General features: G+C 44.1%; 1 protein-coding gene across 2 annotated transcripts in view; it reads right to left on the bottom strand.

The window, feature by feature from the left end:
• The window catches only part of LOC117405742 (phospholipid-transporting ATPase VA), a 66,711-nt gene that overhangs the window by 37,098 nt on the left and 16,652 nt on the right, over window positions 1–12,961 (bottom strand). For both annotated transcript variants that reach the window (XM_034923178.2, XM_034009089.3), the window contains exon 2: window positions 6,344–6,548. In XM_034923178.2, the coding sequence (XP_034779069.2) occupies window positions 6,344–6,548 (205 nt within the window). The remainder of the gene's footprint in view (window positions 1–6,343; window positions 6,549–12,961) is intronic.

The following is a 12,961-nucleotide window of genomic DNA, read 5'->3' as shown; positions in this document are numbered from 1 at the left end:
TCGTGTTCAGGGCTGAAGTGTGTGTCTCAGCAGTGAAGAGTGGGTGTCGTGTTTGAATCGTGTTCAGGGCAGTGTGGTGTCTCAGCAGTGAAGAGTGGGTGTCGTGTTTGAATCGTGTTCAGGGCTGAAGTGTGTGTCTCAGCAGTGTAGAGTGGGTGTTGTGTTTGGATCGTGTTCAGGGCAGGGTGTGTCTCAGCAGTGAAGAGTGGGTGTCGTGTATGAATCGTGTTCAGGGCTGAAGTGTGTGTCTCAGCAGTGTAGAGTGGGTGTTGTGTTTGAATCGTGTTCAGGGCTGAAGTGTGTGTCTCAGCAGTGAAGAGTGGGTGTCGTGTTTGAATCGTGTTCAGGGCAGTGTGGTGTCTCAGCAGTGAAGAGTGGGTGTCGTGTTTGAATCGTGTTCAGGGCTGAAGTGTGTGTGTCTCAGCAGTGAAGAGTGGGTGTTGTGTTTGAATTGTGTTCAGGGCAGTGTGGTGTCTCAGCAGTGAAGAGTGGGTGTCGTGTTTGAATCGTGTTCAGGGCAGGGTGTGTCTCAGCAGTGTAGAGTGGGTGTTGTGTTTGAATCGTGTTCAGGGCTGAAGTGTGTGTCTCAGCAGTGTAGAGTGGGTGTCGTGTTTGAATCGTGTTCAGGGCAGGGTGTGTCTCAGCAGTGAAGAGTGGGTGTCGTGTTTGAATCGTGTTCAGGGCAGGGTGTGTCTCAGCAGTGAAGAGTGGGTGTCGTGTTTGAATCGTGTTCAGGGCTGAAGTGTGTGTCTCAGCAGTGAAGAGTGGGTGTCGTGTTTGAATCGTGTTCAGGGCAGGGTGTGTCTCAGCAGTGTAGAGTGGGTGTCGTGTTTGAATCGTGTTCAGGGCAGGGTGTGTCTCAGCAGTGTAGAGTGGGTGTCGTGTTTGAATCGTGTTCAGGGCAGGGTGTGTCTCAGCAGTGAAGAGTGGGTGTCGTGTTTGAATCGTGTTCAGGGCTGAAGTGTGTGTCTCAGCAGTGAAGAGTGGGTGTCGTGTTTGAATCGTGTTCAGGGCAGTATTGTGTCTCAGCAGTGAAGAGTGGGTGTCGTGTTTGAATCGTGTTCAGGGCAGGGTGTGTCTCAGCAGTGTAGAGTGGGTGTTGTGTTTGAATCGTGTTCAGGGCTGAAGTGTGTGTCTCAGCAGTGAAGAGTGGGTGTCGTGTTTGAATCGTGTTCAGGGCAGTGTGTGTCTCAGCAGTGAAGAGTGGGTGTCGTGTTTGAATCGTGTTCAGGGCAGTGTGGTGTCTCAGCAGTGAAGAGTGGGTGTCGTGTTTGAATCGTGTTCAGGGCAGTGTGGTGTCTCAGCAGTGTAGAGTGGGTGTCGTGTTTGAATCGTGTTCAGGGCAGTGTGTGTCTCAGCAGTGAAGAGTGGGTGTCGTGTTTGAATTGTGTTCAGGGCTGAAGTGTGTGTCTCAGCAGTGTAGAGTGGGTGTCGTGTTTGAATCGTGTTCAGGGCAGGGTGTGTCTCAGCAGTGTAGAGTGGGTGTCGTGTTTGAATCGTGTTCAGGGCAGGGTGTGTCTCAGCAGTGAAGAGTGGGTGTCGTGTTTGAATCGTGTTCAGGGCTGAAGTGTGTGTCTCAGCAGTGAAGAGTGGGTGTCGTGTTTGAATCGTGTTCAGGGCAGTGTGGTGTCAGCAGTGAAGAGTGGGTGTCGTGTTTGAATCGTGTTCAGGGCTGAAGTGTGTGTGTCTCAGCAGTGAAGAGTGGGTGTTGTGTTTGAATCGTGTTCAGGGCAGTGTGGTGTGTGTCTCAGCAGTGAAGAGTGGGTGTCGTGTTTGAATCGTGTTCAGGGCAGGGTGTGTCTCAGCAGTGTAGAGTGGGTGTTGTGTTTGAATCGTGTTCAGGGCTGAAGTGTGTGTCTCAGCAGTGTAGAGTGGGTGTCGTGTTTGAATCGTGTTCAGGGCAGGGTGTGTCTCAGCAGTGAAGAGTGGGTGTCGTGTTTGAATCGTGTTCAGGGCAGGGTGTGTCTCAGCAGTGAAGAGTGGGTGTCGTGTTTGAATCGTGTTCAGGGCTGAAGTGTGTGTCTCAGCAGTGAAGAGTGGGTGTCGTGTTTGAATCGTGTTCAGGGCAGGGTGTGTCTCAGCAGTGTAGAGTGGGTGTTGTGTTTGAATCGTGTTCAGGGCTGAAGTGTGTGTCTCAGCAGTGAAGAGTGGGTGTCGTGTTTGAATCGTGTTCAGGGCTGAAGTGTGTGTCTCAGCAGTGAAGAGTGGGTGTTGTGTTTGAATCGTGTTCAGGGCAGGGTGTGTCTCAGCAGTGAAGAGTGGGTGTTGTGTTTGAATCGTGTTCAGGGCTGAAGTGTGTGTCTCAGCAGTGAAGAGTGGGTGTCGTGTTTGAATCGTGTTCAGGGCAGTGTGTGTCTCAGCAGTGTAGAGTGGGTGTCGTGTTTGAATCGTGTTCAGGGCAGGGTGTGTCTCAGCAGTGTAGAGTGGGTGTTGTGTTTGAATCGTGTTCAAGGCTGAAGTGTGTGTCTCAGCAGTGAAGAGTGGGTGTCGTGTTTGAATCGTGTTCAGGGCAGGGTGTGTCTCAGCAGTGTAGAGTGGGTGTCGTGTTTGAATCGTGTTCAGGGCAGTGTGTGTCTCAGCAGTGAAGAGTGGGTGTTGTGTTTGAATCGTGTTCAGGGCAGGGTGTGTCTCAGCAGTGTAGAGTGGGTGTCGTGTTTGAATCGTGTTCAGGGCTGAAGTGTGTGTCTCAGCAGTGTAGAGTGGGTGTTGTGTTTGGATCGTGTTCAGGGCAGGGTGTGTCTCAGCAGTGAAGAGTGGGTGTCGTGTATGAATCGTGTTCAGGGCTGAAGTGTGTGTCTCAGCAGTGTAGAGTGGGTGTTGTGTTTGAATCGTGTTCAGGGCTGAAGTGTGTGTCTCAGCAGTGAAGAGTGGGTGTCGTGTTTGAATCGTGTTCAGGGCAGTGTGGTGTCTCAGCAGTGAAGAGTGGGTGTCGTGTTTGAATCGTGTTCAGGGCTGAAGTGTGTGTCTCAGCAGTGAAGAGTGGGTGTTGTGTTTGAATCGTGTTCAGGGCTGAAGTGTGTGTCTCAGCAGTGGCACAACTATAAACGTGGTGGGGGTCAAGGTTGCCCCAATTGTTTCTACTAACTTGGCCTGTGTTTTTGATATCTCCACTTCAAATGGCTGGGCGCTTTTGATAACTTGGCATTGTTTCACATTTCCAATGTGTTTTTGTTTCAGATATCACTTCTTTCTTCACTTAATGGATAATAACTCACACACACACACACACACACACATTACGGGAATTGCAAAATTGTTCAACCTATACTGAGGCAATGTATTGCATTTGGATAGAGTAAATGTAAATAGTAGCCTAGTCTGTTGAAAGGGTTAAGATGTGAATCTGTGTAGCATAGCGGTTATGTAGTTGGGAGTAAAAGTATGACTAGTTAGGGCTCAAATCCTGCCATTACATACATATATATATATATATATATGAATTTATGAATTCATTTATTTCAATATGTATTAATATATTTATAAATTTATGTTTTACTTTTAACAAATATATAGGCTAACCTTCAGCATAGCTAATTCTCAGAAATTAACGTTACCACAAATAGCGTTACTCTCATCAACATATCGAGAGGAAACCGTACTTCCTTGTGCCAGTAGGGACCACAGTGAGCGTTACACTGACAGGAAACCAAATTTTTCAATGATCAAGATCAGAATCTTAGAATGATGAGTTGACTCAAAAAATAAAAAACTCCAAAATAAATCTCCAAAATGTACAAAAAAGTCTAGCGAATTCTCAGCTGTCTGACTTCATCTCTCAAAATACTGCTTGTTTTCTCATGTAATCGTGTAGCACTGACAGTAACACAACACGCTTGCAAACTGAAGGTTATAGTTTCAAATCCCACACATGCCGGACCTTTCTTTTGTACCTATATATAAAAAATATATATTTTTTGCTGGCAAATGTTCCTTTTTTAAAACAGAAATAAATAATTTAATATAAATGATATAGATGTCACAATAAGTGCGTTAGCTAGTATATTTCCATGTTGACAAAACAAGTTAATTGTCATTAAACTCTGTAATATACATAAGTGCCTGGGTCTTTTTACGTTACTTTGGTGACTTATTTCTCTTACTGTATGACAGGTATTGACTTTTTTTCTACATTTCACCCAAGAGTGTCGGGAACTACAAATTAAAAATGAAATGGTCCTTTTGGCTGATTTACTTTTGCTGCACCAGTATCCTGAAAACACGTAAACTATCCTTGCTGTATAGAAAGTCTCGCTGATAACTTGCCGCGAGGAACTACCGTTCCTCTCAATAGTGGTTTCATTCTTTTTCCTTTGAGTTTGGCTCGGTCACCACTGGGTGTTGGTTTCTCGGTGTTACAGACGTGCTCAAATTTGTTGGTACCCCTCCACAAAAAATGAAGAATGCACAATTTTCTCTGAAATAACTTGAAACTGACAAAAGTAATTGGCATCCACCATTGCTTATTCCATATTTAATAGGAATCAGACTTTGCTTTTGATTTTTTATTCAACATAATATTGTAAATAATAAATCAAATGAAAATGGCATGGACAAAAATGATGGGACCGCTAACCTAATATTCTGTTGCACAACCTTTAGAGGCAATCACTGCAATCAAACGTTTTCTGTAGCTCTCAATGAGACTTCTGCACCTGTTAACAGGTAGTTTGGCCCACTCTTCCTGAGCAAACTGCTCCAGCTGTCTCAGGTTTGATGGGTGCCTTCTCCAGACTGCAAGTTTCAGCTCTTTCCATAGGTGTTCGATAGGATTCAGATCAGGACTCATAGAAGGCCACTTCAGAATAGTCCAATGTTTTGTTCTTATCCATTCTTGGGTGCTTTTAGCTGTGTGTTTTGGGTCATTATCCTGTTGGAGGACCCATGACCTGCGACTGAGACAGAGCTTTCTGACACTGGGCAGTACGTTTCGCTCCAGAATGCCTTGATAGTCTTGAGATTTCATTGTGCCCTGCACAGATTCAAGGCACCCTGTGCCAGGCGCAGCAAAGCAGCCCCAAAACATAACCGAGCCTCCTCCATGTTTCACTGTAGGTATGGTGTTCTTTTCTTTGAAAGCTTCATTTTTTCGTCTGTGAACATAGAGCCAATGTGACTTGCCAAAAAGCTCCAGTTTTGACTCATCTGTCCAAAGGGCATTCTCCCAGAAGGATTGTGGCTTGTCAATATGCATTTTAGCAAATTCCAGTCTGGCTTTATGTTTTTCTGTCAAAAGTGGAGTCCTCCTGGGTCTTCTTCCATGGAGCCCACTTTCGCTCAAAAAGCGACAGATGATACGATCAGAAACTGACGTACCTTCACCTTGGAGTTCAGCTTGTATCTCTTTGGCAGTTATCCTTGGTTCTTTTTCTACCATTCGCACCATCCTTCTGTTCAATCTGGGGTCGATTTTCCTCTTGCGGCCGTGCCCAGGGAGGTTGGCTACAGTTCCATGGACCTTAAACGTCTTAATAATATTTGCAACTGTTGTCACAGGAACATCAAGCTGCTTGGAGATGGTCTTGTAGCCTTTACCTTTACCATGCTTGTCTATTATTTTCTTTCTGATCTCCTCAGACAACTCTCTCCTTTGCTTTCTCTGGTCCATGTTCAGTGTGGTGCACACAATGATACCAAACAGCACAGTGACTACTTTTCTCCATTTAAATAGGCTGAATGACTGATTACAAGATTGGAGACATGTGTGATACTAATTAAAGAAACTAATTAGTTTGAAATATCACTATAATCCAATTATTTATTACCTTTTCTAAGGGGTACCAACAAATGTGTCCAGGCCATTTTAGAATATCTTTTGTAGAATAAGCAATAATTCATCTCTTTTCACAGCTTCTTTGCTTTATTCTATGACATACCAAAGGCATGCAAGTATACATGATAAAATAGCTTTTAATTTCATCACTTTTCTGGAGGAATGAAGCATTATTTCAATGAGCTGTAAGGGTACCAATAAATTTGAGCACGTCTGTATAAATGCAATGAAATCACAAACCTCACACTACATGTGTGACAAACATGTTAATGCTAATGCCCACATCAAACCTAAAGCTGCAATGCAAATACATGTACTGTACGCTAGAACGTGTGTATTTCAAACCTGCACATTAAAACAGACACAGTCAATGGAAGTGCACAATAGGAGAGAGAACAGTCATTATTACATGAGCTCCTGTGCTAGATAACGGTGTATCACAATGATGAACACCAGTAAACAGATCTGCTTTCCATTCGAGTTAGAAAGGGAGCCTCAGGAGGGACTCATCTTCCCAAGGCTCAGAATATTCTTATTCTTCTGGTCTACATCTCTGTGAAGAAGGCTGCTTACCAGCTCTGAGAAGCTCCTCACCACCTGCCTCTGTTTGAGATTGGTCTCCCCGTCCAGCGTGGCTGTTTCGATGTGACACAGACCGTCAGGGTCACTGGAGGACAGGAGAAGCACGTCTGCAGGAATGATCTCATTGCATCGAAGACGAATGAAATCCCCAACCTGGATTTCCTTCCAGTACTTCTCCAGGAATTTCCTTTCATTCCTGCAGTGAACCACACGAAATACTGGATGAGCAACATCACAATGACATGCAATCACATTACCTTGAATGGAATTGAAAAGAATGAAACAGGCAAATAATGACGGCAATGAATTGGAGAGCCCAGTACACTTGCACTCTGTATGAATGAATACCCCTGTTACACCAGGTGAAGCAATTAGCTGGCTATACACAGTACTGTAATTAATATATTGTACAACATGACATTTTAAACTGGATGACTTGCTGTTTGTACAGGCTCTGTGTTATATACTGGAGCGCACAGCACACTCAGGAATAGCATTTTAAACTGGATGACTTGCTGTTATACAGGCTCTGTGTTATATACTGTAGCGCACAGCACACTCAGGAATAGCATTTTAAACTGGATGACTTGCTGTTTGTACAGGCTCTGTGTTATATACTGTAGCGCACAGCACACTCAGGAATAGCATTTTAAACTGGATGACTTGCTGTTTGTACAGGCTCTGTGTTATATACTGGAGCGCACAGCACACTCAGGAATAGCATTTTAAACTGGATGACTTGCTGTTATACAGGCTCTGTGTTATATACTGGAGCGCACAGCACACTCAGGAATAGCATTTTAAACTGGATGACTTGCTGTTTGTACAGGCTCTGTGTTATATACTGTAGCGCACAGCACACTCAGGAATAGCATTTTAAACTGGATGACTTGCTGTTTGTACAGGCTCTGTGTTATATACTGGAGCGCACAGCACACTCAGGAATAGCATTTTAAACTGGATGACTTGCTGTTTGTACAGGCTCTGTGTTATATACTGTAGCGCACAGCACACTCAGGAATAGCATTTTAAACTGGATGACTTGCTGTTTGTACAGGCTCTGTGTTATATACTGGAGCGCACAGCACACTCAGGAATAGCATTTTAAACTGGATGACTTGCTGTTTGTACAGGCTCTGTGTTATATACTGGAGCACACAGCACACTCAGGAATAGCATTTTAAACTGGATGACTTGCTGTTTGTACAGGCTCTGTGTTATATACTGTAGCGCACAGCACACTCAGGAATAGCATTTTAAACTGGATGACTTGCTGTTTGTACAGGCTCTGTGTTATATACTGGAGCGCACAGCACACTCAGGAATAGCATTTTAAACTGGATGACTTGCTGTTTGTACAGGCTCTGTGTTATATACTGGAGCGCACAGCACACTCAGGAATAGCATTTTAAACTGGATGACTTGCTGTTATACAGGCTCTGTGTTATATACTGTAGCGCACAGCACACTCAGGAATAGCATTTTAAACTGGATGACTTGCTGTTATACAGGCTCTGTGTTATATACTGTAGCGCACAGCACACTCAGGAATAGCATTTTAAACTGGATGACTTGCTGTTATACAGGCTCTGTGTTATATACTGTAGCGCACAGCACACTCAGGAATAGCATTTTAAACTGGATGACTTGCTGTTTGTACAGGCTCTGTGTTATATACTGGAGCGCACAGCACACTCAGGAATAGCATTTTAAACTGGATGACTTGCTGTTTGTACAGGCTCTGTGTTATATACTGGAGCGCACAGCACACTCAGGAATAGCATTTTAAACTGGATGACTTGCTGTTTGTACAGGCTCTGTGTTATATACTGGAGCGCACAGCACACTCAGGAATAGCATTTTAAACTGGATGACTTGCTGTTTGTACAGGCTCTGTGTTATATACTGGAGCGCACAGCACACTCAGGAATAGCATTTTAAACTGGATGACTTGCTGTTTGTACAGGCTCTGTGTTATATACTGGAGTGCACAGCACACTCAGGAATAGCATTTTAAACTGGATGACTTGCTGTTTGTACAGGCTCTGTGTTATATACTGGAGCGCACAGCACACTCAGGAATAGCATTTTAAACTGGCTCTGTGTTATATACTGGAGCGCACAGCACACTCAGGAATAGCATTTTAAACTGGATGACTTGCTGTTTGTACAGGCTCTGTGTTATATACTGGAGCGCACAGCACACTCAGGAATAGCATTTTAAACTGGATGACTTGCTGTTTGTACAGGCTCTGTGTTATATACTGGAGCGCACAGCACACTCAGGAATAGCATTTTAAACTGGATGACTTGCTGTTATACAGGCTCTGTGTTATATACTGTAGCGCACAGCACACTCAGGAATAGCATTTTAAACTGGATGACTTGCTGTTATACAGGCTCTGTGTTATATACTGGAGTGCACAGCACACTCAGGAATAGCATTTTAAACTGGATGACTTGCTGTTTGTACAGGCTCTGTGTTATATACTGGAGCGCACAGCACACTCAGGAATAGCATTTTAAACTGGATGACTTGCTGTTATACAGGCTCTGTGTTATATACTGGAGCGCACAGCACACTCAGGAATAGCATTTTAAACTGGATGACTTGCTGTTATACAGGCTCTGTGTTATATACTGTAGCGCACAGCACACTCAGGAATAGCATTTTAAACTGGATGACTTGCTGTTATACAGGCTCTGTGTTATATACTGTAGCGCACAGCACACTCAGGAATAGCATTTTAAACTGGATGACTTGCTGTTTGTACAGGCTCTGTGTTATATACTGTAGCGCACAGCACACTCAGGAATAGCATTTTAAACTGGATGACTTGCTGTTATACAGGCTCTGTGTTATATACTGGAGCGCACAGCACACTCAGGAATAGCATTTTAAAGAACACTATTACAGTACTTTAGAAAAGAGCTATATTTCTATTTTCATTCAAATAAAGATGTTCAAACTGCAGTACTGTATCACAAGTGAACTCGTTCATTACTAAGCAATATCAGCAGAGATTTTACAGAACCAACATGGGTATCAACGATGCCTAGTTATTTGTTCAAATAGAAGCTACTGGGACAGATTTTCAAAGTAAAGTGAGAGGAAGAAGGGCAACTAGACTGATGACTCTGAAGTGTGAATGAAATCAAAATGTAATGCAGAGAAGATACAGAACTCCTGGTACGATGCATTTTTCTCAGTAACAAACTGAAACAGCTTCACTAGACTCTCAGATACTATAAATGCACAATCCAATCCTTGCATTTCATTCCTATACTAACCCCTTTATGTTAAAAAAAAAAAAAAAAAAAAAAAACCTGTAGAAATAGCTTTATGAAAACATACAGTAAATCCCTGAAGGCAATCAACTTCAAATCTGCCTTGAAGCCAACTAAAAGCAGTCTTAACAAATTACATAAGTCCTAAAAACAAGCCCTTTCCTGTAACTTAATAAGGCACAGGCTGCCACATCAGCAGATCATTCAGCAGTGTGGCTACAGCAGACCGGACCAGTCCAACTCTACGCAAGCCAGACTGGGTGTGTGCTGGATCGTACCAAGACTGCTTTCAGAGGGGAATGTGACATGCATGGAAAAAACAGCAAACATTCCCGCCACACTTCCTGAAGGAGTAGAAGCATTACTGTGCATATACTGTGAGCACACAGGAGAGGTTCTGTGAGAAGCAGTACTGTTCTCTGCTTACATTTACAGTAAGCACAGCGCATTGGTTCACAGAGTCTGTATCCTGTTTGCTTCCCTTGTATTTGGCTGTGGTCAGTTGTGAATGCACACCTCCACAGTGCACAGTCTCACTGAAATGACTGTGGAGTGCCTGGCTGTTTCTCATGAGGCAGTCCTCCACCTTCCAATAATTATAACAGTGCAATAACACTTTGGAGAGGTGTAACACAACAGCAGGCTGGTGCTGCATTAGAAGCTTAACTACAACACAATGATGAAGTGTAAACGGCTCCTGCAAACAGGGCTGGGACAATGCAGGAGGCTCTTTGCTTTTAATAACCCCTCACTCACATCGGAACACCATGAAATACACACCAGCTGCTCCTCGAATGACCCTTTCCAAGAACTAGAGCACACACCATTCTGCACAAACAATGGACGATAACGACAGCCCTGGAGGTGAAAGGGCTTTCAAAGCGCAGGCCGCACCGACTGTGGTTTCTCCTGTTGTGTCAAAATGACTCAGCTCTGTCCTGGACGGACCGCTGTTTAAAAGAATACAAAGACGTTACTTTTCTGGAAAATAAACGACCACTTATTAAAACAAATGTAAATTTAAAAATGTACCCTGTCAATGCACATTCCTAATTTCTGTGAATTCATGTAGTGTACGACTACTTCAAAAAGGATTAAGTGTGGTCGAGTGCACGTGTTCACAACCGAGTGACGGTTTCAGTGCAGTAAAGTGAGCAAAACCACCAAGCTTGACAATACGAAACATGCTGTGTTGTTCTGTGTATAATGCACTTTTCACAACGTAAGTGAGGTTGTGACTTTTTACTTGGAGTTTAAAAAAATAAATAAAAATAAAAAAAAAACACATTTACAGTATGTTTATTAAAATTGTACCAACGACCAGAAAAAAAAGGGTCAAGCGAGTCTGTATGCAAACGTAATCGTGTGTTTGTGTGCAATTCCAGCACACAGAGATGCTTTTGACCCAACCTGTATGTACTCTAATGACTCCAAACCTTCCCTTTAGAGATAGAATAGCAGTTTGGGCTAAACTAGTGAAGAAAACAGCAGTTTCAGGATAATCTACTGCAAGAGGCTGTACAGAATCACGGTGACCATTAAACCCAGCATATAAAACAACACCATTCTCAGTGACATGATCTGCTTTTTCATACTCAATCTATGGAATATTCATTTGCTTTTTGACACAAACGAGCACTCGAGGTAAACTATAAAATCTTAGTCATGCAGTTTATTCTGTAGTCAGTGTAAAACAATGCAGCCCCTTTGTACTTCACATGTCCTTCCGTGTTTGCAGAGCTGTTGCTATGTGGATTTGCCCTCTCTCCCTCACGGAAAGTTTTTCACATTGAAACGATGGAAAGGTTTCGTCTTTCTTTCTTTTGGAAAGGGGGATGAAATGTTGTAATTGTGAATCAACATGCCATTGAAGTTCACAACACAATGTGTACAATGAGCGCAACTGAGAAACATGTTTGCATGCTGTACCTTTCAGATGACAAGAGAGATAAAAAGACCACAACTCATGCAGGCAGGCAGGGAGGCAGGCAGGCAGGCAGGCAGGCAGGACAGGCAGGCAGGCAGGACAGGCAGGCAGGCAGGGCGGGCAGGCAGGCAGGCAGGACAGGCAGGCAGGCAGGACGACGACAGGCAGGCAGGCAGGCAGGGCAGGCAGGCAGACAGGCAGGACGACGGCAGGCAGGCAGGACAGGCAGGCAGGCAGACAGGCAGGCAGGACAGGCAGGCAGGACAGGCAGGCAGGACAGGCAGGCAGGACGACGACAGGCAGGCAGGCAGGCAGGCAGGACAGGCAGGCAGGCAGGACAGGCAGGCAGGCAGACAGGCAGGACGACAGCAGGCAGGCAGGCAGGACAGACAGGCAGGACGACGACAGGCAGGCAGGCAGGCAGGCAGACAGGACAGGCTCTCCTGAGACAGTGCAACAGTCTCAAACAATATCAAGATTCTTTTAGGATAATTAAATCTGTGTTATAAGAGGACACTGCACCCACAAATACTGTACAAGGATGGTCAAACCAGAAATAGAGTCCCATTGTGTCTACTGGGCAGAATTATGATCCTATCTCAGCCAACTTCTCTTTGACGTCACATGCATTAACCTGTACCATCCCAAGAACACAATCTGTATCTTTCATCAGGAAAGAACCACAACAGCAAGTGACATGATTGTTTTTACTGTACAATAAATCGAAATGCAAATTTGATTACTGGTAATGCAATCCAAATATTAAAATGCTTGCTCGCCAAATACAGAAATATTACTCAGTGCGAACGAGAGGTTTCATAATGCTCCCTATTGTAATAAACAACAGCAATCAGAAGTGAGACAGCAGTTAGAATTTAAAACTCAGTCTCTACAGGGTCTTTGAGAGAAGCGAGACAGCAGAGTTAGGATTTAAAACTCAGTCTCTACAGGGTCTTTGAGAGGAGCGAGACAGCAGAGTTAGGATTTAAAACTCAGTCTCTACAGGGTCTTTGAGAGGAGCGAGACAGCAGAGTTAGGATTTAAAACTCAGTCTCTACAGGGTCTTTGAGAGGAGCGAGACAGCAGAGTTAGGATTTAAAACTCAGTCTCTACAGGGTCTTTGAGAGGAGCGAGACAGCAGAGTTAGGATTTAAAACTCAGTCTTTACAGGGTCTTTGAGAGGAGCGAGACAGCAGAGTTAGGATTTAAAACTCAGTCTCTACAGGGTCTTTGAGAGGAGCGAGACAGCAGAGTTAGGATTTAAAACTCAGTCTCTACAGGGTCTTTGAGAGGAGCGAGACAGCAGAGTTAGGATTTAAAACTCAGTCTTTACAGGGTCTTTGAGAGGAGCGAGACAGCAGAGTTAGGATTTAAAACTCAGTCTCTACAGGGTC

Source organism: Acipenser ruthenus, chromosome 9 (assembly GCF_902713425.1).
Source record: "Acipenser ruthenus chromosome 9, fAciRut3.2 maternal haplotype, whole genome shotgun sequence".
NCBI lineage: Eukaryota > Metazoa > Chordata > Actinopteri > Acipenseriformes > Acipenseridae > Acipenser > Acipenser ruthenus.
Note: the sequence above shows the minus strand (reverse complement) of the source record. Positions and strands in the feature narration are given on the sequence as shown.